At 36.9% G+C, this 24,077-nt stretch overlaps 4 protein-coding genes and 1 non-coding gene across 7 annotated transcripts; 2 read left to right on the forward strand and 3 right to left on the reverse strand.

Moving 5' to 3' along the window:
* Nucleotides 1–247: 247 nt before the first annotated feature.
* On the forward strand, nt 248–3,335 carry LOC6647228 (arrestin domain-containing protein 17). The gene is made up of 4 exons (XM_002070777.3): nt 248–435; nt 1,772–1,927; nt 1,999–2,850; nt 2,917–3,335. The coding sequence occupies exons 1-4, from the start codon at nt 321–323 to the stop codon at nt 3,069–3,071; spliced, it is 1,278 nt and encodes a 425-aa protein (XP_002070813.1). The 5' UTR covers nt 248–320; the 3' UTR covers nt 3,072–3,335.
* An 11-nt stretch (nt 3,336–3,346) lies between these two features.
* On the reverse strand, nt 3,347–6,142 carry LOC6647227 (axoneme-associated protein mst101(2)). Of its 2 annotated transcripts, XM_002070776.4 has the most exons (3): nt 5,863–6,142; nt 5,697–5,798; nt 3,347–5,636 (listed from the first exon to the last, which is right to left on the reverse strand). In XM_002070776.4, exons 1-3 carry the CDS (start codon nt 6,074–6,076, stop codon nt 3,451–3,453), a joined length of 2,502 nt encoding a protein of 833 aa, XP_002070812.2. In that variant the 5' UTR covers nt 6,077–6,142; the 3' UTR covers nt 3,347–3,450. The 2 variants fall into 2 exon arrangements, with proteins under 2 accessions (XP_002070812.2, XP_023034228.1); XM_023178460.2 differs by having other exon boundaries at nt 3,347–5,798.
* A 1,578-nt stretch (nt 6,143–7,720) lies between these two features.
* LOC6647226 (myosin type-2 heavy chain 1) lies at nt 7,721–11,745 on the reverse strand. Of its 2 annotated transcripts, XM_047013159.1 has the most exons (4): nt 9,996–11,745; nt 9,122–9,917; nt 8,426–9,066; nt 7,721–8,010 (listed from the first exon to the last, which is right to left on the reverse strand). In XM_047013159.1, exons 1-4 carry the CDS (start codon nt 11,565–11,567, stop codon nt 7,954–7,956), a joined length of 3,066 nt encoding a protein of 1,021 aa, XP_046869115.1. In that variant the 5' UTR covers nt 11,568–11,745; the 3' UTR covers nt 7,721–7,953. The 2 variants fall into 2 exon arrangements, with proteins under 2 accessions (XP_046869115.1, XP_023034437.1); XM_023178669.2 differs by having other exon boundaries at nt 9,122–11,745.
* LOC6647225 (sorbitol dehydrogenase) lies at nt 11,676–13,351 on the reverse strand. Its single transcript, XM_002070774.4, has 5 exons — nt 13,205–13,351; nt 12,672–13,141; nt 12,265–12,483; nt 12,083–12,204; nt 11,676–12,012 (listed from the first exon to the last, which is right to left on the reverse strand). The coding sequence occupies exons 1-5, from the start codon at nt 13,290–13,292 to the stop codon at nt 11,829–11,831; spliced, it is 1,083 nt and encodes a 360-aa protein (XP_002070810.1). The 5' UTR covers nt 13,293–13,351; the 3' UTR covers nt 11,676–11,828.
* Nucleotides 13,352–21,261: 7,910 nt separating this feature from the next.
* Nucleotides 21,262–21,368, forward strand: LOC6647447. The gene has a single exon (XR_049903.1). It is a non-coding gene; the product is annotated as a U6 spliceosomal RNA (small nuclear RNA).
* The last annotated feature ends 2,709 nt before the right edge of the window (nt 21,369–24,077 follow it).

The raw sequence follows: 24,077 nt of genomic DNA on the forward strand, positions 1-24,077 counted from the left end.
ATGATCCCGCTAAAAACATGATTTTTCTTTTGTTAATTACACAAAAACTACATAATAAATCGCCAAGGCGCACCTGAGTTCGTGCTCGTGAAATTTTTTTCTTTCGTTTGATACCACATTTATGTAGTTTAAGCGCGTTTTGGTCCCGAGTAGCTTAAGTAAATATGTTCACGTAAATGTTTAGAGATTTTAGCTGCTCATCTCTATTGTGCGGTCATACTAACAGTTGTCCACAAAAACTGCTAGTGTGACCGTACTCCACGTCGAGGAGATTTCGAACTTTATTATTAAAATTATTTTTTAAAAGTTAACTCGTTGCCATGGGTCTTAAAGGTTGTGAAGTGCTTTTGGATAATCCCTGGAACACCTACTATGCTGGACAAACAATCAATGGACAGGTGAAAATCACCTTTGATTCGCCAAAGAAAGTTCGAGGTATAAATTCCTATTTTAGAGAAGTTAAATTTAGACAAAGAGAACCAAGTCCAAGTAATAATAATTAAACCAAACAACAACAGCAAAAATAGTTCAAAGTTGCATCTTATCGTTAGTCATACAAATGACGACATACTAAGAGAACAACAACTGTTTCAGGTGGGTGGAGCTTTTGCCGGCATAAAGAAAAAATCCACCCACTGGCTGCAGTTTTCTTTAATTTTATTGTGTGTAGGTCAGGGTTATTGAACCCGTTGTGTAGATAAGAGAAACTATAACTTTAAAGTGCAAGTGAAACTAATCAATCCAATTTCAATTGTTGCCCCCTAGCTTATTACTAAGGCCAATCTACTATAAGGGGAAGGGGAAGGTTGATGCTGCCGTTCGATGATGTCATCTGTTGGGCATTCATGTCAAGCGTCAACAGTAGCGTAAATTACCCTCTGTTTATGGAGTGTCATAGACTGAGGTATATTAGTTGCTCATCCGTGTGAATAGGTTAAACCAGCCATAAGGCTTACGTAGGGTGTGCCGCACAAATTGTTACATTATATATATTCATTAATCATCAGTTGAAATTTTTCCATTATACGTTGTCTACATAAATTATACATAAAAATATACCATTTATTGAGAAGGGTTAAAAACTATTTAGTTCTTATAAGATTCTAATAAAAAATGTATAATTTGATGGCGATTCACTTTCTTTTGTAGTATTTTAGTATAAATTGGTACGTAAAACGGCCTCGGCCAAAACATTAAAAAACCGCATACAAAAATTAGAATTTCATTTAGCCCCAAAACAAATGTTGTCGATAAATTGAAATTTTTAGGTAGTATACCAGTTTAGCTTAGCATTGCTAGATCAACAACTTCTTCAAAGAGTTAATGTTTTATGGAAAATGTCTTAAATATTTGCCCAGCCGTAAGTAGGTGTTTTTTGTGTTCAAATGCACCTGCAGAAAAAACGTCGAATTTTGACATTTACTTCATCTGAATAGTAAAATTATGAAAAATTATTTAAAATATTTGTTCATTTACATAGTTACTTGGGAGGCGACGAATGTCCGAAAATTAGCCCAACTATGTGCATAATATTTGATGAACTTTTTTAATAAATCCATGAATAGTATTTATTTTAATTTTTTTTTAACATTTAATGTTTGTTAAAGTAAAAATTATTTAAATATAAAGGGTATTTATTGGACGATCAGCTAGATTCAATAATAATTGATCAGATTTATTTTTAGATAAAAACGAGACAGCTGATGGCACGAGTGAACACTTTGAGAACACTTTTTATTTATTTACTGTTCTTATTCGAAAACTATTTCAGGCATTATCATACGCTTTTTGGGCGAGGCCAATACGGAATGGACGGAAGAACGTAATGTCACCACCAGCGAGGGTAAAACTGAGAATGAGATAACAAATTTAAAGGGACATGAGGAGTATTTCAAGATCCAATATTATTTGCTGGGTGGCAAAAATAGTAAGTTCGTCCATAAATTAAATGAAAAGCCTACATGAATTTATCATCATTATCTGAATTGGTTTTTCTAGGCTCTGAAACTGAACTACCACCTGGTACCCATACGTATCCATTCACCTGCGCCTTGCCACCAAACTTGCCTTCATCCTTTGAGGGTGAATTCGGCCATGTGCGGTACACAATTAAGGTGACATTGGATCGGCCATGGAAGTTCGATCAGGATATGAAAATGGCTTTTACAGTAATTGCTCCTGAAGATTTGAATCTGAATCCTCGTGTAAAGGAACCCTTTCGTTTGGAATTGGAGAAATCATTCTGCTGTTTCTGTTGTCGCAGTGGCCCCTTGGCTGTAATAACTAGTGTCCCATATACGGGCTATGTTTCGGGTCAAATCTTGCCCATTACTTGTGAGGTGGATAATACTAGCAATGTGAATCTCACTGCCGTGAAATTTGAGCTACGCAAACTGGTTACCTTCCATACTAATCAACCAAGGAGCGAGAAACGCGAATCGAAGGTGGTTATAGCTCAACTAAGTGTTGGACCAGTCAATGGCGGGGAATCTCGAACGTTTAGTCAACAACTGGAGATTCCAGCACTGCCGCCAACGAATCTTCTTAACTGCGGCATCATTGCCTTGGATTATGATGTGCATGTCGAGTGCGAAGTGAGTGGAGCTCATCGTAATCTGTCGGGTAAAATACCCATAACATTGGGCACTATTCCATTGGCTGGTATTAAGCCACCAACAATGCAACAGACAGATGTTCCTAGCGAGGATCCATCATTACTTCCCACTCAACCGGTCAGCCCAGTTAGTCCAGTTGTTGGTGGAGCTGGCGACCCAGGCGTAGGTGGGGCCTTGGGATGGAATGTGGCTGACAGTGCCGCCGGAGGTGCCGGCAGTCTATATCCCAATATACGTAAGAAATTTTAAACTAACCAAATTAATGATCTTTCTATTAAAATTCAATAAAATATACTTACAGCGCCGCCACAATTCGTGGAGACCCAGTACCGGGCGCCAACCATAGCTCGAGGCGATGATTCAGAGCATACACAAATGATCGGTGATGGAGCTTTTGCACCGCGCTATCCAACCTTTCAGTTCAACAATGCTACAGCTCCCTCAATGAACTCTTAGAATGGGAATCTCAAAGTCTAGAATCTACAAGTGTGCTACGTCTTGTTATATATGTTTTGTATTTGTTTAATTTATCGCATTTGGTTAATGGAACACGTAAAACAGAAGCTTTACCGTCCGTAAACCGAAAGCTTCCAATTATCTACACATATTTACGCACAACTCAATAGTCAAAATTGTATTTCTTATTGTCATCAATAATAGTGCCTACGATAATCTTCGTAATAAATGATATATACTACATCTATCTGTCAATAATATAAAGCCATTGTGTATACTAGTTAATAAGGGTATACTTTAATATCTCTCACAATATTATATAATTTTGATTTCTCGGTTTTAAAATTCGCGTTAAGATTTGCTTGTTGGCACATAATTTCTAAGGCTTCTTTGGCTTCTTATTGGCTAGTTTCATACAGTCTTCTTTAAGCTTTTCCCCAGCTTTTTTCTGGGCCTGTCGCTTACTTATTTCCGATCCTTGACCATTGGCTTTAGCTTTTTCGTCCATTGCACTACATTTCTCCTCCTCGGCCTGTCTCCTACATTTCTCCTTCTCCGCCAATGCTTGGCATTGTTTGCGAAGGGCCTTCATTCGTTCCATATTAGATTCCCGTTTCTTGTTTTTTTGTCCTTTCTTTCTCTTATCTTTCTTTGTCTCTTTACCTTTGCCCTTGCTGCACTTTTCTTTTTGGGCCAAAGCTTGGCACTGCTTTTTGAACTTGGCAGCTTCTTCCTCCTTAGCCATGGCAGCACATTTCTCTTTTTGGGCTAAATCATCGCACTGCTTCTTAAGCTCGTCTCCGTTTTTTCCTTTACCTTTGTCGTTCTTTTTGCCTTTCTTACCACTTCCTTTGCACCTTTCTGCCTGGGCCAATTCATCACATTTCGCTTTATCCTCCAATTCTTTGCACTTCTTTTTCATTTCTTTGTCCCTATTTTTCTGTTCTCCTCCCTTCTTTTTGCACTTTTCCTTGGACTTGGCCTTGTCCTTGCCTTTTTTATTCAATTTATCGCACTTTTCCTTCTGAGCCATGGCAGCACATTTCTCCTTTTGGGCCAATTCATCGCACTGCTTCTTAAGCTCGTCTCCGTTTTTTCCTTTACCTTTGTCGTTCTTTTTGCCTTTCTTACCACTTCCTTTGCACCTTTCTGCCTGGGCCAATTCATCACATTTCGCTTTATCCTCCAATTCTTTGCACTTCTTTTTCATTTCTTTGTCCCTATTTTTCTGTTCTCCTCCCTTCTTTTTGCACTTATCCTTGGACTTGGCCTTGTCCTTGCCTTTTTTATTCAATTTATCGCACTTTTCCTTCTGAGCCATGGCAGCACATTTCTCCCTTTGAGCCAATTCATCGCACTGCTTCATAAGCTCGTCTTCACCGTTTTCTCCTTTAGATTTTTCGTTCTTTTCACCCTTGCCTTTCTTACCATTTCTATTGCACTTTTCTGCCTGGGCCAATGCGTCACATTTCGCTTTCTCCGCCAATTCTTTGCACTTCTTTTGCAATTCTTTGTTTCTATTTTTCTTTTCTCCTCCCTTCTCTTTGCACTTGTCCTTGGACTTGGCCTTATCTTTACCTTTCTTACTCCATTTATCGCACTTTTCCTTCTGAGCCAAGGCAGCACATTTCTCCTTTTGGTCCAATTCATCGCACTGCTTCTTAAGCTCGTCTTTACCGTTTTCTCCTTTACATTTCTTGCCATTTTTATCGCCATGGTCCTCGCTGTTTCCTTTTCCATTTTTGCCTTTGCACTTTTCTGCCTGAGCCAGCTTGTCACATTTTTTTTTCTCAGCCAATTCTTTGCATTTCTTTTTCAATTTATCGCCTCTTGCCTTCTTCTTTGCCTGCCTTTCGGCGATTTTCATACAAAACCTTTTCATTTGTTCAAGTTCTGCTTCCTTGGCCAATTCAGCGCACTTTTCTTTTTCTGCTAGTTCCTTGCATTTCTTTTTAAGCTTATCGGCTTTATCCTTTTTAGAATTACGTTTCTTGCCTTTGCCTTTCTTGTTTTTGTTAAACTTTTCGCATTCCTCTTTTTCGGCTAGTTCTTTGCATTGTTTTCTTAGTTTCTTATCTTTTCCTTCACCATCTTTCTTGTCTTTACCTTCACCTTTACTGGATCCCTCTTCTTCATCACAGTCCTCGTTGCTGGCAGTTTCCCTTTGATATTTTCCTCCATCCTTCTCAGTTACGTCAGGGTCCTTCTCTATTTCCATGAATTTTATGATCAGTTCCTTGCCTCTTTTGGAAAGATCCACTTCCCTCTCGTCCTCGAGACGTCTGTTTCTTTGTATTACAAGCTCCTTTAGGTAATCACTAATTAATGGTTTAGGATAATGGGTGTCAGGATCCTGCTGAACATGCACAAGGACTTTGCCAACACCATCTGTTTGCTGACTAGGAGGTTGATAGAATTTTTGGGTGTCATGCAATGGGTAGTGATTGGTAATGAGTTGCTTAAAAGGAATTCTGCCCGATAAAACTTGAGGATAGCTAAAAATGGAAAAGAGGGCTTGCAGATTTCGGAAAATGCTCCTGGAGGCATTGGGCTTGGGCATGTCACCTATACCAGCGATAATATGTTTCATAAAATCTGTCAACTCTTGAGAGTAGATCACCATACCGGATGAGCCATGACCATCTTTCAAAACGCTATGTGCATTATACTCAGGGCAATGCGCATCGGCACCACGTTTTTCCCCACAATCAACAGCCAACATAACTTCTATAATGAGATGGATGATTCTTTAAGAATCAGAGTCTAGATAATAGAACATTGGAATACCTACCAACTTGCGATATAGTAGACAGGTGACGTCTCTCCGAAAAGAATGAACTTCTTTGGCGCTTGAATGCTACCAATTTGGATTCGGCTTGACGACATCGTTCCATATCCGTACAAAGATTGGCCTTAAACTGTATCATGGGCTGCATACAGCAATTGCAGGCACGGATGTAGGCCTCCGTGTTATTGCTCAAACTTAACGCGGATCTCCGAAACATTTTGATTGCCGAAAAGTGTCCTTTAACTTTTTAACTTTTTTTTTTAATTTTAATTTCTTCTTGTTTTTATTACTGGAAATTTTGTTATTTTGTTATTTGTCCAAAAAATAAAACTAAAGGCAGACTGAATTCATGTCTTTTTGCCTGTTCGTTGCCTACAAATGAGAATACTATTTGACAATGAGAATATTTTGGATACTTGATAATTTCATGTGTTGTCAAGGCTAACTAGATCTAGTAAATTTATACGAACTACATAGAAAAGATATTGATTTCGATTAACCGAGATAGTACAAGTGCTTACAGGGTAATGAAGGAACCCTAATCTAACCTAGGTAATGTCACGCCAGAGTGAGATATTTATCATCACAAAGCTCCATCAGCACGAGGGTTCAGTTCGTTTTTTCTGTTAAGGCCGCAAAGACATAAGTGGAAAATGCACGACTTTGAGGCTTACAATGCTAAATTTTCCGAAACTTTGACGATCACGAAGTTGTGTTTGCTTTAATGTGACAGTGAGTCTTGACCAATAAATTCAAATTACTATTATGTATATTCCTATTCCTATATATAAATAGAAATTCTTGTTCCCGGAAATGCTGAATAGTAAACACAAGATTATTTCATTTTTGTACCACGTATCCATTGGGTGAAATGGTACATTAAAGTCGCCAAAATTTATGTAACTGGCAGAAGGATCCCATTCTTGATCAACGGCCGATTCGATCGAGGCATGTCAGTGTGAAGATCTTGATATCCGAGATTATAGGAGCTAGACACATCAAATTTGGTATGTATGTAGGTTCGTGTAGGATGTACAAGATCAAGTTTAGTTTAAACTTTTTGACCCGTCCCCCACGAATTACGAATAAAACTATTTACTTTCCTAATTTTAAACTTTAAAACACCGAATTTTATTAAAATCGGACTATAAATAGCAGGGCCATTAGGGTGAAGTTGACCGTTAGCTGCTGGTGGCGCTAGAGTGCTTGTGTGCTTGTACGAGGGAGCGAGACAGCATAGCAAAGCCTTAAAGAATTTCGTCTCTTAATTTCAATTTTAGCTATTTTTAAAAACTTGATTCAACTGCACTTTTCTATTTATTACTTTGAGTTAGTTATTATAAGTATTCTAAATTTTGAGAACTAAGCTTAAGACGATTATTTTTTATTGTGCATTAATTTGAACGAGACATTTTTTTAAAATTGCAATATATTGGCAATATACCATTAAACCCTTAAAGGTTTTCTAGTAAAACTAAGAACAACAGTATACTAGAAATTTTAAAATTGGACTCAGAATCTAATTTGTAAATTATAATTATATATTTGATATATATAATTATAAATTTGAACTTTGTATGCAATTTTTGTTCGAATCTGAAGTACTGTATTCAGTATTCATACATTTGGACCTTATAATTTTAAAACAGTGCTTTCACCTTCTGCACGTTATACCTAAGACGGCGAGATGACTTATTGCAATTTTTTATATTCTTATGTAAATTCTAAAGTCTAGATTTGCAAGCTAATTATTTGGTCATATGGTCTAACTAATGGATCAAAACACATCATTGCTGTGGCGGGATTTCCATTTAGAAGACGTAAAATTGTATCTATGTATTGATTTACATAGGCATATTAATTTACTTATGTATATATTTATTCTTTTTTTTAAGTGCTAATATTAATTCTTTTAATCTCAAAAAATACACAGAAAATTTTTCAAATATTTGCTCTTGATTTTGCCAATATCAGTGCTCTGAGATCTTCTCATCATCATAATCATCATCATCGGTCGTTATCAGTGATTCAGTTTGACCCTTCCACAAGTGATAGCGCCAATTTGTACAGTTTGCCTTAATGCATTGAGTTCGTCTATTTGGATTTCGTTGGAGGGGCCGCTGCCGTCGCCGCATCTGGAAATATGTAAAACTGTCCCCGAAATCTATTAGAGAGATATGGTCATGACCTACAAATAACCTAAAGTTGCTTCTCACTAATCACATTTGCCGTAGTCAATGTGCTATCAAAGTTAAAGTTTCCACTGAGAACCTTATCAGGCTTCACGGGGTGGTAAAAATAATGTATTTTTTAATTGACGCCACCAAAAGCAAATTCTTTATTTTTGGGTTCAGAGAGAGAGAGGGGGCTAATCAATACGCACACAGGCAGAAATCTAATAACCTCGATATGACCTTGACTAATCATTCAAGAGTAGTAAAAATAAACAAATACGTATAATGCGTTTACCGCCTCCTCTTCCTCCTCTTCTCGTTCTCTCTCTACCTTACTCATTCTCTGTCTATCAGTTGTGGGGACCTAATTTCAAAGCAGTTCCGATACATACCCAAACCATACGGGTTAAACGCTGCCAAGCGCTGGTGAAACTTGGTTTTCCACCATCCCCATTTGATTTTGCCATTTCACGGATCTTCTTTGGCTTATCTTTTAGCGATCCACATATTATTTGGCTATGTTCTATATTCTCCCGGATACTTTTCGTTGTATCACTTGCAATTTGCTCGTTTACTTCGAGGGATGTAAAGCTATCGTCCTTTACTTCGTGGCTAGAGATTTTCCTTTGGATGTCGTTCTTTTGCTCAGCTATTTCACGCGCCTTACGAATGTTTTTGGCCCCAAGTCCTTGTTCGTCCAAGGCTGGCGAAATATATACATCACCCATAATGGGTTCTTGTTTCAAGTTTTTCGTTTTCAATTCGCTCTTGGCTTTTTTAGTATTATTTAAGTGCGAACCACTAAAAGTGGCCATGGTACGTCTACCAGTATTGCCCTTCTTTTTGCCAACACTGAAGATCTTGTCGAAAAAGTATTGAACGAAACCGGATTTCTCTGCTTTTATTGGTGCACTGTCTTCTGGATTTTGTGAAACCAACTTAACTCCCAGTTCACCATCATCGAGTTGAGGGGTGGATTTCTTTGACTTTCCTTGTTTTGTGGCTTTACGATTCTTTCTAGCTTTGATTTCCTCTATGGAGGGGAAGAAAAGTTGCTTATGTTTATGAATTCTTAATCGCAGACTTACCTTCTGTGTATAGAGCTTCCTCTGGTATATAAAGTGTATCAGAGGATTCGTCTTCTGCCTCCTCTGAGGCTTCCTTCTTGTTCTTGTTTCTCGCCTCATTGCGCATTTTAACAAAATTTGTGGATACTGTTTCAAGATTGAAATTTTGCGTGGTTTCCTCGCTATCAACATTGTCTTGGCTCTTAGTATTCACTTCTGGCTTTTCTAAAGAACTTTTAATTTCGCTTTGAGCCTTCTCTGATGTTGCCTTAAGCAAGTCTTTGGTAGATTTTGATTGGTCAGTTGACTTAATACTTGGCTCTTCTGTATTCATCTTGCTTTTATCATCGTAAAATTGATCAAACATTGCCACAATATCAGCAGTGGCTTTATCATTCTGTTCATTGGTTCCAGTAGAGGATGCCATTGATTTGTTGGTCTTTTGGGAAGAAATATTTTCAAGAGGAGGTTTGGTTTTGAATTGGTTAGCCACAATTGGTTTTGAATCGTTTCTTATTTTTGACTGAGTTGTATATTGTAAAGATTCAGGAGTCTCTATCTTAGCATAAAGTACTTGAATTGCATTTGGAGATGCAGATTCGTTAATTTTTGCTGTCTTGGTTACTTCAGTAATACTATCTGTTAGTTCGGGGCTCTGCATTTTGGAATAGAGTTTGTTAACTTCAGAATTTATCCCCGATTCCACTTTGCTTTTTTTAGTACTATATTCGTTCCACAACTTTGAATAAAGTTTTTGAACATCAGAACTTATTCCCGATTCTACTTTGCTATTTTCAGAACTAGATTCGTTCTGCATTTTCGAATAGAGTTTTTTAACATCAGAACTTGTTCCCGATTCTTCTTTGCCATTTTCAGAACTAGATTCGTTCTGCATTTTTGAATAGAGTTTTTTAACATCAGATTTTACCTCTGATTCCACATTGCTTGTTATATCTGCACTTGTTGATATATTTTCAAAACCAGATTCGTTCTGCATCTTTGAATACAGTTTTTGAATATCTGATTCCACTCTGCTTGTTGATTTTTTTTCTGAACTAGTTTCGTCAACTTCAACATTTTCCTTTTTATTGGAAGTTTTTGTTGCATTCTCGGCAATTTTTGAGACAGCATTTTGTAGTTCACATACCGCCTCGCAGATGGGTTGGGTTTTAATCTCAATTTTCTTAAAAATTTTATTTGGACTAGGGCTAATGCTTTCATGTTTTTCTTCATTTTTAGTTATGAAACCCAAAACATCTTCAGATTTTTCGCTCTGCTCTTTGACTTGGGAAAATACTGTGGTAGCTTGGACGTCAATAGTCTCTTGATCAGACTTAATGGTAGCAATTTTTGAGACAGCATTTTGTAGTTCACATACTGCTTCGCAGATGGGTTGGGTTTTAATTTCAATTTTCGTAGACATTTTATTTGGACTAGGGCTAAAGCTTTCAAATTTCTCTTCGTTTTTAGTTATGGAACCCAAAACATCTTCAGAGTTTTCGTTCTGTTCTTTGGCTTGAGAAAATACTGTGGTAGCTGTGACGTCAATAGTCTCTTGATCAGCCTTAATGGTAGCAGGAGTAGATGGAGTGTATTCGCCAAGTCTGAATTTATTTTCAGCCTCGATTTGGCTTTTCAGGACCTCAAAGTTTGCATCTCTTATCTCTGTATTAGAAGCAGGCTGAGCATCTGATTTATTCTCAGATTTAGCCCTCATTGCTTTTAAATCAGCTCTGAATTTGGTATCAGCCTCGATTTGCTTTTGCAACATCTCAAAGCTGGAAATTCTAAAATCAAAGTTAAGAGCAGGATTGGGAAAATTCGTATACTCAGAAAGTAGCTTCATTGTATGCGGATCATTTTCCTCGTTTAATAGTTCCGCTTGAATTATATGATAGCTCTGTCCCAACTCTGGTATAAGTTGTTGGTCCTTTCGAGCTTCAGACGATTCCATTTCATTCGAAGAGTCCGCCGCCTGACAAGTGACTTTAAGAGGATCTTTGGGTTGAATCTCGACTGGATTCATTTGACCTGGCAATGGTAATTCTGGTAGAAACTCAAATGGTGACTCATGCTTACGCTCCATTGGTATTTCCGGGATGGGATTAACCTTCGATGGCGATGTCTTATCACACTCAATGAATGAGGTTTTCAGACCACTGGTCTCTGGACCACTTATTACGGTGGGTTTCTCGACATTGGGGTTATTTTTCTTACTGATATTCTGACGTACTTCGATGGGTTTCACTTGCCGCAAACGCGTCGCACGAACCTTGGTCTTATCGTCAACGGTTGCACCTCCTCGGCCGTCACCTTTACCATCATCAGCACTTGTATCCTGATGCTTTTCACGACGCTGATGCTGTATGCTTGAGGCTAGCGATATCGAACCAGGACGATATGAGACATACAAAAACCCCAATGATCTGCGATACGCAGTATAACGACCAAATAAAATACCAGACATTATTATTATCTCGTCTCTTAAGTGCAAATTGAGTGTAAAATGTTGCAAGAATCGCACAAAATTTTGGTTAAATTAAATGAGGAAAACCAAAAAAAAAAAGGAAAAAACTTTTACAATGAGCAAAATTATTCAATTTTTGTACATGGTCGAGAATAAAGATTTATTATCTCAACCTGAATTAAGTGATTGAATGATACTACAATGATTACTACACAAATAAACATACAAGTTTTAGTCCTACAGAAACTACATTAAATACGATTAAAATTTGACAGGATTGTTGGTGTTACGCGGTGTAACATGGATCATGACCTTTATGGCTCCGCCAAGGCCATGTCGAGATGTTTCAAAGGCTTTGGCCGTCTCTTTGATATCAAAATGATGGGTGACCAACCGCTTGACATTCACTTTGCCCGAAGACACCAGAGCTAAAGCAGCAGAGTAACTACAAGAGAACAATATTCAATGTCAGTTAAGTCCAACTAAAATACAATTCCAATCAGTTTGAAACTCACTCATTGCAGTAACGGAATATGCCACGTATATCCACTTCACGGGCCAGCGCATTGATCAATGGCAACTTAACTTCCGGTGCTCCCATTCCAACTACAACAACTACACCACCCGAACGTGTGGCCTAAAGAAAGAAGAAAGTTATTGTTAACAAGAACAACATTGTTTTAGACTTTTCTCTTACCAAAATGGCCAATCGAACACTGCTCTCTGCTCCACAGCAATCGATGGTCACATCCGGTTGAGCACTCATTTTTTGTGTCACTAATTTAACCGTATCCTCGGCACTTTGTTCCTTGGTCAAGAGCAAAGTATGTGTGGCGCCAAGCTCTTTGGCCACATCTAAACGACTTTGTACCAGATCTGTAATCAATATCTCGGAAGCTCCCATCGATTGGGCAGTCTGAAAGACAAATAAGAGTAAAGTAAATATCTTTAAGATCAACAGCAGGTTTTGAAGGACATAAAATAATTGAGAAACTCATAGATTCGGTTCATTCAGTAGGGGCCCCTTGTGATTAGAGTTTCTTATCACTTTGTCAAAAATTGGGTCTCGTTTGCCTTTAATAATTGTAATCTATTTTCACTCACCAACAACGTCACCAATCCAATAGGTCCGGCTCCCAGAATGGCAACCTTTGATCCCAAGCCCACACCGCCACGACGACAGGCGTGCACACCCACCGAGAGTGGTTCCAACAACGCTCCCTCCTCCATGCTAACATGATCGGGCAGTTTGAAGCAAAAATCGGCAGCATGTTTGTAATAGCGCGTGAGATTGCCATCGTAGGGGGGAGTGGCACAGAATACGATGTCGGGGCAAAGATGATATCTGCCCTGCTTGCAGTGATCACAATAACGACAGGGTACACCGGGTTCGATGGCCACACGATCGCCCACTTTCACATTTGTGACCTTCTTGCCGATTTTAGCCACCACGCCAGCAGCTTCGTGGCCAATGATCATGGGTTTGGTTAAAACGAAAGGACCAATGCGTCCGTGTTGCAGATAGTGAACATCAGAACCGCAAATGCCAACACTATCCATGGCAAGAAGGACCTCTGCAGAGGACACATAGAGAATAGTTGAAAGGAGGGGCTAAATGTTTTCGAGTGTCTGCTTACCATCGTCGCCAATTTCCGGTATGGGACGTTGCTCCAAACGCAGATCCTCAATACCGTGTAGCACTGCTGTTAAATTATCCTTGGCCATTTTGAATTTAATTGATGCAAAGTTAAACCTTAAGCTTTGAATGCCAATGGGGGACTGAATTTGAATTTCAAAAACGATTTCTCTCAATGCCTATGCCCAGTCACATGCGGCATTATCAACAAAGTGTGTGTGTGTGTGTGTGTGTAGGAGAATTGAGATTAGACTGGGCCACACCAACACTTTTATAGGTGTCTAGCAAATCACTTTTTATTCACACACCCCCCTTTTTGTTTTTATTAATAGTTCGGTCAAGTCTTATCGCTGCACTTGAGAACAGCTGTTGTAAAGAGTACGATCTGATTTCCCGATTCCCAATATTATAATAGAATAAATCGGTTTATTTGGTTGGTTTGTTTATTTTCATTTGTTATTGTTTACGTTGCAGATTATTTGACTTCAACCTTGATTTTTATAAGCTGATAAAGGTGCAAAACTAGTGTGCAATATCTACCTCCAAATGTTTGGTAGTGATTATAATTATTTGATTAAGCTTTTAAAAATAATTAGGAAACAAAAGAAAAATGAGTTGGGATTTTGAAGTTTGCAGAAACTCTACGTCAGCCAATTATGGTTAACAAATGACTGTGACGCAAAACAAGTCTTAACCTTAAGATTAAAAAAGAATATTAAAATAAACAAAAATTAATTCATTTTTTAAATCTGCCTTTCTAAAACATTTTCTATATTTTGAGAAAAAATTACATGTTTTTGAAGTGCTATTTAGTAATATGCTTTACCAAAAAAGAGTAATACATACATATAACAATTGGCAATTTATTCATTAAGGTAAAACGGAAGTTTTGGGATATCTATAACTCAAAATTTCAAATTTGTAGTTTAAACCAGGGATTGAAAATGCTATGCTACGTCGGAGTTTTTTTTTTTGCTCCCGCTACTGCTCTGATTTCGAACGGCTACGTAGCATAGCAGAGAGCACAAACGGAAAACGATTGCTCTTCTGCTCTGCTCCGTAGCATACATTGTCGGAGCACAGAGCAATAGCAAGAGCAAAAAAAATTCGATACGCTATTTGTAGTTGTAGCAATAGCACAAGCATTAAAAGCGAGATGAGAGCGGAGCAAACAAAATAAATTTTTGTGCTACTGCTACGGAGCATTTCCTTTTCTGTTGCTCTCGTAGCAATTTCGTAGTCGCTCTCGTAGCAACTTCGTAGTCGCTCTCATAGTAGATCTGTACTAGAGGTGGGCATGGGCCGAAATGTTACATCCAACCCAACTCAGCCCATGGGCTTAAAATTTCATCCGCACCCGAAAGCTAAAAAAAAATGGACATTCAGAGGAAACTGTAATTCCACAAACTAGGAGCACAACAGGGATAAATCCAACATGCAAGTTAACATGGACAAGAGGGTATAGCGGATGCATCTGCAATATTAGCAGTGGCCACGATCGCTGGGTAACATGAGTCAGCCAATGCTTATGGTTCTTGGATTTGGCGCTTACATTCACAGTTGCTTGGCGATAAGCATCAATGTGTTTCGCAAGGTGAAAGTCCAAGGATCAACTCTGGAGTGATGCCACTGTTGTGCTCCTAGTTTGTGGAATTACAGTTTCCTCTGAATGTCCAAATTTTTTTTAGCTTTCGGGTGCGGATGAAATTTTAAGCCCATGGGCTGAGTTGGGTTGGATGTAACATTTCGGCCCATGCCCACCTCTAGTACAGATCTACTATGAGAGCGACTACGAAGTTGCTACGAGAGCGACTACGAAATTGTTACGAGAGCAACAGAAAAGGAAATGCTCCGTAGCAGTAGCACAAAAATTTATTTTGTTTGCTCCGCTCTCATCTCGCTTTTAATGCTTGTGCTATTGCTACAACTACAAATAGCGTATCGAAAATTTTTTGCTCTTGCTATTGCTCTGTGCTCCGACAATGTATGCTACGGAGCAGAGCAGAAGAGCAATCGTTTTCCGTTTGTGCTCTCTGCTATGCTACGTAGCCGTTCGAAATCACAGCAGTAGCGGGAGCAGAGCAATATTTTTATTGAAATTGCTGCTATGTAGCAGCAAATGCAAACACTGGTTTAAACTTTGATTCAAGTTTCAATTTACTTCCAAAACTTTTTATTACTATTTTTTTAATGTTGTTTAGACCATTATTATTTGCCATATATGTACATTGTACGTATGTACTTAAATACAAAAATAGGAAAATGACAAAATTTGTTAAAATCTACGACAAAACGTTGTATATAGGTTATATATATTACCATACGATAATAAAAATCCATATTTTCTGAACAGTTAAGCCAAGTATGTACGTTTATTGTTCTAAATTTAAAAGAATAAAATGAAAGAATAACAAAAATTAACAACTTTCTTTAGTGATGAGCGAACATGTTCACTAAACTTGTTCCCATTTTAATCACTCAATTGCTCACTCTAAGACTCGTTGTCTCTTTTGTTCACTGTTTCTCAAGATGCAAACAAAGTAACTACCTTATTGAAAATTTTAATACCTTACCTTATTATTTTGAACTGTAACTTATAAAAATTTATAAACTATAAACGATGTCATTTTAACAAACTTTACTTTCCCAAAATTTGGTCATTTGATTGAATAAAAGCATACATTAAACGACTTTGTCTTTGTTTAATAGATTTCTTTACTTTATAATGATTAAATTGAAAGCATGAAATTAATGAGAAGATGTAAAGCTGAGCTCTATCAATAGTGTGATTGATCAGGGAACCAGTAAGCCAACTAAACAAGACAGGCGATCGAAAAAGTGGGTGAGCAACAAGCAACAAATCAGTGAATAGTGCGCACTGCTTTAAAACGCACTAAAATACATGCAAGCAGTTAAATTTGAATACCAAATATATGTATGTATGCAGTATGTATGTATTAGGAAGACTGATCGGCAATTCTAAAAATTAATATATATTTTTGGTCGAAGGTAAAAGAACTCATCTTTATTCAGCTTAATATTCAAAGCCAGAATAATATGTTGAGAAGATTCTATAAAAGTTTCTGGGTGCGACAATTGCCAAATTAGATTGCCATTATTATAAGGGCTTGAGTGAATAGAAGTATTATATAAATGCATAAGCACTGTAAATACGTATTGTTAGATTCTCTAAGTTATTAATATTTCTTGTTATGAATTATCTTGTCATTTCTTCCTTGACCAACTGAAGACATACTCTTTCGACATTCTCATGTAAAAATGATGTCAATTTTCGGTTGTGTCACTGTGGGACATTTAACATAACATCAAAAAATGTTTGTTGTCATAAATTAGTAGAAGCATTGTTGTTGGTGCTTCTCCCCCCACTCCCACTCTGTTGACACCCATTTTACTTCCCCTCCCATCTCTATATTTGGTCTTTCTAGTAATTTTTTGAAAACAAATTTTAGTCCACTTCTGCTTTATGGCAAATTAATGGAGCGACATGTTGGCCGCCCATGTTCATGGGGAATGGAACTCTGAACTGAACCGAACGGAAACTGCATTCGAGCCTAGCAGGTGGCCATACCCCAGCTACTGATACTACTACCAGGAGGACTACTACTGCTGGTTCACACATTCCGTATGGAACAAGGGTTTTTATTTTTCCTGCTGTCTGTTGTCGATTTTATGCTGTGTTTGGTGTTGCTTTCTTTTTTTTCCTCGTTTTGTTATATGCTTTTTGCCCAGTCGAGGCTAACATATTGGACATTTATTATTTTCGTGAGTGTTTTTGCTCGTCCTGTAAATTATGGGCATGTGTGTGGGTGTGGGTGTGGGTGTGGGTGTGGGTGTGAGTGTGGGAGGTGATGGAAATGGGTGGAGATGCTGATGCTGATGGAGATGGGAACGAAGGGTGGCACCCAGAAACAAATTGCTGGAAATGCCACGATTGTCAGGGAGCTGTAAAACGCTTAGCCTCGGTCAGATTAGATCTCTAGAATCGGTTATTTTTCTGTTAGTTCTTTTGTCTTTTTTTTTGTTGGCTAGGTTAAACTTTGGCAAAAAAAACGGGGTTCATTGGAGAGTCGGGGATGGGGATGGGGAAGGCGGCAGGTTTTCTGGGCGTGTTAAATTAATAATTGCATAAATTTTACATGTGCTGTGCTGTGTGTTGCATGAGTTATGGTCGGCGCAGCATAAATCGCGCATATAATGTGCACACTGGCCGTGCGAGTATTTATGACTGTGACTGTAAATCATCAAACCATAAACGCACTTGCACTTGCTGCACAGCCTCTACACGATGAATGTATGGAATACACTCATTCATCCATTCATTCATTCATTCACTCACACCCTCTGGACCAGTTATGACTGGATCCGATCGTGGGTGTTTCGCCATGGATATATCCATGTTCTATATTATCTACTTTCTATGGTTCATCAAATATGATAACATAGATTTATTTTTACAAATTAAATGCTTAATTTATGACAAAGAATAAAAAAAAGTTGAACAAAAAACATCCAACAACATATTGGCGATTAGTTTTGGCTAAGGTCATCAATAATTATGATTAAATTTTTTCTTTATTTTTAAATTAATCCATTTTTTTACGGATTTTTATCATATTTCGTTTTTTATTTAATGTTTTAAGTTTTTTTATGATTCTATATATAATTTTAATAGTCCATCAGTCAATTATATGATTACGAGTATAAAGATAAAATACTTAAACTATATTATAAATAAAATTAAAATGATTTGTTTTTGCATATTAGAGGCATTTAAAGAAAATTAATGCAGTTTTCACTGTTTTATATAACAGCCTAATATAACATTCTTTGAAATCCAGATAAAACCAGCTGAAAAAGGTTTCTTCCACACAAATGTTATATGAAATTTACTTTAGCTATGCCAATATTTATACGTTTTTGAAATCTTTAGCCGTTAATTCGACGTCTGATGACGAGTAACTCCGATCGTGCCTTTGGCTTGCTGTCACCTTGGTGGAGTATTATTATACAGCGGGTATTCCATTAGGAATAGTTTATAATGTCTCTTTTATACAACTATGTCTTCAAAGAATCATATTTTCTATATGTTATAGTTGTTGGATTGTCACGATTTTGACTCAAATACTATTTTCATTACAATAGCTTAAAAAGTACGATAATAGTTTTGAGTTATAGAGATCTACGGACAGATCTACGGATATATTAAGTATTAGTTAGCCAATTTTATTATCCCAACATGTATAGTTATGTTTCTTTTCCTTTTATTTGAATAATATGTCTCACAATTTAGACGATCGACACTTCGCTTACTTCAATGTACACCATCGAAAACAAATTGTAGGTCAGTTCATCTAAAAGTAATTCAATACCACAAAAGTTTAACTTTTTCGATTATGGCTTTTAGGCCAATTGAAACTCTGATTTCTTGCGAATCTCAATATTAGAGTTATTTAAAAATATTTTAGATTTTTAAAATTATCTTTGTAAAAGACTTAATTTATACCAGTGTGCTATTCTCTACGATAATAGAAAAATTTTAGTTATTGAGGTTTTAATGCAAACTTAACGGTCACTCTCTAATTCATTCATGCTTAAACGAAATCCCCTTTTCCTATAAAAATAATATAAAAAAAAAACCGATAAAAAATATATAAAGCTTAAGGTCGTTTTTTATTTCGAATGACTTTTTTCAAATCGTATTTAAGATTTCTTCTAGCTTTCCGAGCTAAATTACTTGATTTAAAATCATTTGCCTTTTGGTCAGTGGAATGAAAAATAAATATTATACTTAATTAATATTCTTTTAATTTCCCTTCAATATGATAAAAACAATATTTGCCTTACCTATCAACAAATTCTAAAATAATTCTTAATCATAAAGTTAAGTGGAAATAAGATGTGACAGCAATCGAATTGAAATTGATCGTTTTGTGTTACGAATGTTTAAACAGACGTAAGTAGAACTAAGCTTCGAAAACGAAAACAATTGACATTTCACAATGAATTAAGAACAGCAAGTTCAACACCGGTATACAATAGCTGTCGATTTACTTTTGAAAACGATTTGGAAACGAGAACAAGCCTGAACAAATACATATGTTTATCGATTTTTTCGTACACATACCTAAATATATAACTAAAATGTAAATAAATTTGAATAACAATATGTTAAAGACATAATCTGACATATTTATTCTATTAGACAACAAAGTTTACGTTTATTTAATATATAAAGCCGCCAACTAGGAACTGGCAATCCAATATACCTTTGAACGCTTAGGAGTAATTGTAGGTATAGAAAAACTAAGAAATTTTTTTTAATTAAATGTGAAATTTGTATGCAATTTTTTCCTTTTTGAACTTGGTGAAGTTTTACGCTACTCATTGATTCAAAATTATTATTTTTGCTTAACTATAAAAGAGAATTAATTAAATTCTCTGTCAAATGAGATATTTTTGCTTTCCTTTCCTGCCTATAAAATGGATCGCTAATTTGGGTATAAATATAAGCAGTATGGCAAGCAGTGTGGCAAGCAGTTGATAAACCCTCAATAAAAGGTTGTAAAGCAGTTGTTGATCGTATTATTACAGGGTATTTTTCTGTTTAAATCAACGCCATCAACCATCGGATTGAAAAGGACGGACAATTTTCATTTGTTTTTGTTGTCGGCGCCGCCGACGCTTACACGCTCCGTTTTGCAATTGAATTTTTTTTCTTTTTGGCGAAATGCACTCATGATAAACGAGCAAATTTAATGAAGTTGCATAATTGTTGAAATACGATGAAATAAAATAAATGAGTTTTATTTTGTTTTGTTAAATAAGTAATGAATTGAAAAATAAAGAATTCAATTTAAGCAGCCCCAAACTTATGAGCTAACCTCGAAGGACACAAAAAACAGGACAAAGGAAAGGAAGAAACATTGGCGTCATCGTGTTGTCGTTTCTGAAGGCATACATCTTCCTGGTGCTAGCTAGCAGAGCGGAAGTGCCAGCAGGCAGGATCACGCAGGATGTTTTTTCCTTTGTACGGGCAAAGAAATGCAATGCAAAGAAAACGAAAAAAGAACAATTTAAATAAAAAATGAATTTCTCATTTCGATTGCAAGTGGGTGAGAGGTTTTATTTGCAGATTGGAATATGGAGTACTTCCGGTTTCCGGTAAAAGTGCACTAAACTTTCGTCTTACCAGCATAGAGCATGAGAGAAGTGCAAACTTCAGCATGTGAGAGCTTAGCCAAGTTGCTCAAGTTTTTGCCTTGGCAAGGATGCAGGGGACACAATGCACACACACACACACACACACACACACATAGATGAATGCACAGAATGTTCTTGGTCGTCGTCAGAATTTTTAGCTACTGCAACTTTTTTTTATCCTTCTCACCGCAGCAGACACTTTGTCTGGGTAGTGGCCATAAATCTCTTAACCCGCGTCCTGTGTGTGTGTGTATAGAAAATGAAATAATTTTTGTGAAACATCAAAGTGTTGCGAGTTTACAGGACACCAGCTGAGAGTAATGACTCTCTGCTGTTGTCCATATTTTCGTGTCTTTCCCTTTTCCTCTCTCATCTTCTCTATCGGTCGACCCATCCATCCATCACCATCTGCGGCATCCATTTAAAAATTTAAGTTGAGCAACGGAAGTCCTGGCCAGGAAGTGTATTAGCAAAACAAAAAGCGGAAAACCTATTTACTGATCGCATATCAATTTTTGTTCGATTGCTCGATTTGAAAATGTTTAACTTAATTTATGGCCATAAAAGACTCCAATTCTAGCCTTTTCCATCTACAATTATTTGTTCAATTGTGGTTCCTATTATAGCAAAAGAGTAAAAACAGTCAAACTAGAAAAGAAATGTAATTACGATGCTAAGATTCCAATAACCAATCAGATTCTAATTAGATGTATTAGTCTCCAGGTACAACGGGAAAAACAACCCCTAAACGTATCTCCTCCATCTGTTCCTTGTAATTCACAAGTGTTTATTTGTCACAAGTGTGAAATAAATGCAACATTTGCCCGAGTAGTTTTCGTTCTTGCTTCGGCAGAACATATACTAAAATTGGAACGATACAGAGAAGATTAGCATGGCCCCTGCGCAAGGATGACACGCAAAATCGTGAAGCGTTCCACATTTTTTTGTCAAAAATTCTTTTCAAATACATTTAAAATTTTGGTTATATTTAAATTGCATCACATTTTATTATAATTTTTTATTTATTTTGTTTAAATAAGTATTCAGCTATTTAATTAATTTTTACACTTCTAATAGAGGTCTTAAATAGCACTTGAGAATTTTTTCTATATGCTCAATGTCAGAGCAGAGCAGAAGTAGTAAAAACTCCTATCTTACAAGAGATTAATTTCCTATTTTGTTATCTTACAAGGGAAACTTCATGGATGATATTTGGATATGTTGTAGAATACCTCGTCATTTAAAGCTGTGTGAAATTCTATATTTTTATTCTATATTTTCATAATAAATCGGCTTTAAAGCTATAGATTCGGTGACTTATAAGTAAAACGCCAAGTGGACTTCAAGCAGCTGTTAGTAGATGATAGTCTGTGACAGTTCTCAAAAGGATCCGGGTTCAAATCCCTGGGCAGAGTGTATGGACGAATTTGTTTTTTGTTTTATTTGGTAAAAAAAAAAAATTACTAATGTTTGTTTATAAGGAACTACTTTTTGCTAAAGCTGGTGGACTTCACTTTTCGAAGTTCTCCGAATGTTCTCAGTGAAAATACTTATTACCTAATATATTAGTTAATATTGGAGTTGATATTATTTTTAGTTATTAGCTTTATAATACAATTTGGCATAACTAAAACATTGAATTTATTCAGCCGATTGTAAAACACATACATACATACATATATGTAATTACCTTTTGGAAAATTCAGTACAAGGTGTAAGCTAAAATTTTATTATATCTCTTTAAAAGAAACCGAAGAAACCCATGATCAAAAACCTGCAGCAAGTGATGTGAATGATCAATTTCAAACCCTTCTTGAAGAGTGTTTTCTGAAGTCGAATTCATTCATAACTGGGTGACGAGATCGGACTGACAAAACGATTATGACCAGGGTTTGCATACAGGAAAAATTAAAGGAAAAAAATTCCAAATACTTATTTGTACCTTATATATATAAGTTATGGTGGAGAGTTACAGACTTTTTGCAGCAGTAAGCAGACAACAGATGATCAAGATAGTATCTATTAGGAAAGCCGAGTTTAACAGGAGACATCAGACACTTGTAATTCTTCAAAATACTTTAAATTTATACAATTAATGAACTTAATTAAGTAATCCAACTCAACTCACAAATCACTTATCTAATTACTATTGACTATTTAAAGATATTTCATTCCCTGTTTCAATGAAGAAGGGGTAGAGAATCTAAGGAAGACGCCACTACACGGCAGTCGACCAAGAACCGCACTCATTTTGACACCATTCGGAGGCATAAGTTTAAGTGTCACAATTCACACGGCCGAGCAGAGCGTTTGGAGTCACATCAAAGTTGGTCAAAGATAATGGTTGGGGCTTGAGCCTGAGCTTGGGCTTTATGCAATTTGTCAAATTGTGGACGACAATTGGCTGCAGTTTCTCCATTTCGAAGGGTTGAAATTGCCCAGTTTCTTATGGATTTTGCCTCAATGAAATAGGGAAAAAAAGAACGTGGCACTCAGTGAAATTGGCTCATTTGCATACGAAATTTAAATTAATGCAAAAACCGCCGTTGAAAATTCTCAAAAGTTTGGGCAAAACTTTGCTGCTGGCCGGACCAGCAGCAGGGCTGATCATAAATATTCGCACTGCTTCGCTGCTCGTTAGGGAGAAGAAGATGCTGTTTGGGCGAACGAAATGAACGCGACTTCCTTACTAACTACGCAAACGAAATCAAGTGTTTGGGGAGCAGCTGCCGCGGAAAATATGTGTGCGGTAGAGCACCACCAACTCCACCACCACCACCACCAACACCATTCACCATAGCCCCAGCAGTGCATATTCCTTCTCATGCCTAAGTTGGTTGGTTGGTTTCGCTTTTGCCGCAGTTCCTTATATTTTCTTATTCCCTGGAGAAGTGTAGACCAGCAGCAGCAGCAGCAGCAGCCATAGCCATAGCCACAGCGAGAGCAACAGCAACAACATCTTACTTGCTTTTTAAAATGTCCAATAAAAATTGCCGACACATTTCGCCCATATTTCTTCGGAATCCCATATAAATCAAGCGCTGTAATCCCTCATGCTATCGCCGCGTCTTGGTCTTGGCAGACCGAAGGCGAAGATGGAGCAGATGAAGACGGAACATGGAAGATGGAAGATGGAAAATGGAAGATGTGAACGATGGGGAATTTTTGGTGGTTTTCTGGAGGGGTTTGTTCTCTTTGGCATTTTCGGTGAGTTTGGCAGTTTGGCAATAAGAAAGTTTTTCTTTTTTCCTTTTCGTTTCTTTTGCTTTTCCTTTTGCTTACTTTGTGGGTTGCTCGATGCTGCTTTTGTTTGCCTCTGGTCTGCTACATCTACTCCTAGTCGTCCCATTTACTAAGACGGTGCGTGTTTTGGCCAAACCAACAACAACAACAAGAGAAGAAAAAAAATAAGAATAAGAATAAGAGAAGAGAAGAGGCACACTCCCAGGCCTCATTATTATTTGAAATTGCCAAAGTTTCCATTCATTTTGTGGGTGTGTTTCGGCATACGTAAATGGCAATATATGTATATGTATTTTTATATAGATAAATCAATATGATTGTATTACACATAATACATGTTCCGAATCGAAAATTCAAATGATCTATGAAAACATATTATTTAAAGGTTTAACTAAGAATTATTGTTATTC

The sequence above is a fragment of the Drosophila willistoni genome, chromosome 3R (assembly GCF_018902025.1).
Source record: "Drosophila willistoni isolate 14030-0811.24 chromosome 3R, UCI_dwil_1.1, whole genome shotgun sequence".
Lineage (NCBI taxonomy): Eukaryota > Metazoa > Arthropoda > Insecta > Diptera > Drosophilidae > Drosophila > Drosophila willistoni.

Coding starts and splice junctions, on each gene's coding strand:
- LOC6647228 (XM_002070777.3), top strand. CDS start 321: ATGGGTCTTAAAGGTTGTGAAGTGCTTTTGGATAATCCCTGGAACACC. Junction 1,928..1,998: donor TTTGCTGGGTGGCAAAAATA/GTAAGTTCGTCC, acceptor TGGTTTTTCTAG/GCTCTGAAACTGAACTACCA. Junction 2,851..2,916: donor CAGTCTATATCCCAATATAC/GTAAGAAATTTT, acceptor ATATACTTACAG/CGCCGCCACAATTCGTGGAG.
- LOC6647227 (XM_023178460.2), bottom strand. CDS start 6,076: ATGTTTCGGAGATCCGCGTTAAGTTTGAGCAATAACACGGAGGCCTAC. Junction 5,799..5,862: donor GTCTACTATATCGCAAGTTG/GTAGGTATTCCA, acceptor ATCTCATTATAG/AAGTTATGTTGGCTGTTGAT.
- LOC6647226 (XM_023178669.2), bottom strand. CDS start 11,567: ATGTCTGGTATTTTATTTGGTCGTTATACTGCGTATCGCAGATCATTG. Junction 9,067..9,121: donor GGAAGCTCTATACACAGAAG/GTAAGTCTGCGA, acceptor TCCCCTCCATAG/AGGAAATCAAAGCTAGAAAG. Junction 8,011..8,425: donor GTTTAACCCGTATGGTTTGG/GTATGTATCGGA, acceptor TTTCGGGGACAG/TTTTACATATTTCCAGATGC.
- LOC6647225 (XM_002070774.4), bottom strand. CDS start 13,292: ATGGCCAAGGATAATTTAACAGCAGTGCTACACGGTATTGAGGATCTG. Junction 12,205..12,264: donor GTGTTCGATTGGCCATTTTG/GTAAGAGAAAAG, acceptor TTCTTTCTTTAG/GCCACACGTTCGGGTGGTGT. Junction 12,013..12,082: donor ATATTCCGTTACTGCAATGA/GTGAGTTTCAAA, acceptor GTTCTCTTGTAG/TTACTCTGCTGCTTTAGCTC.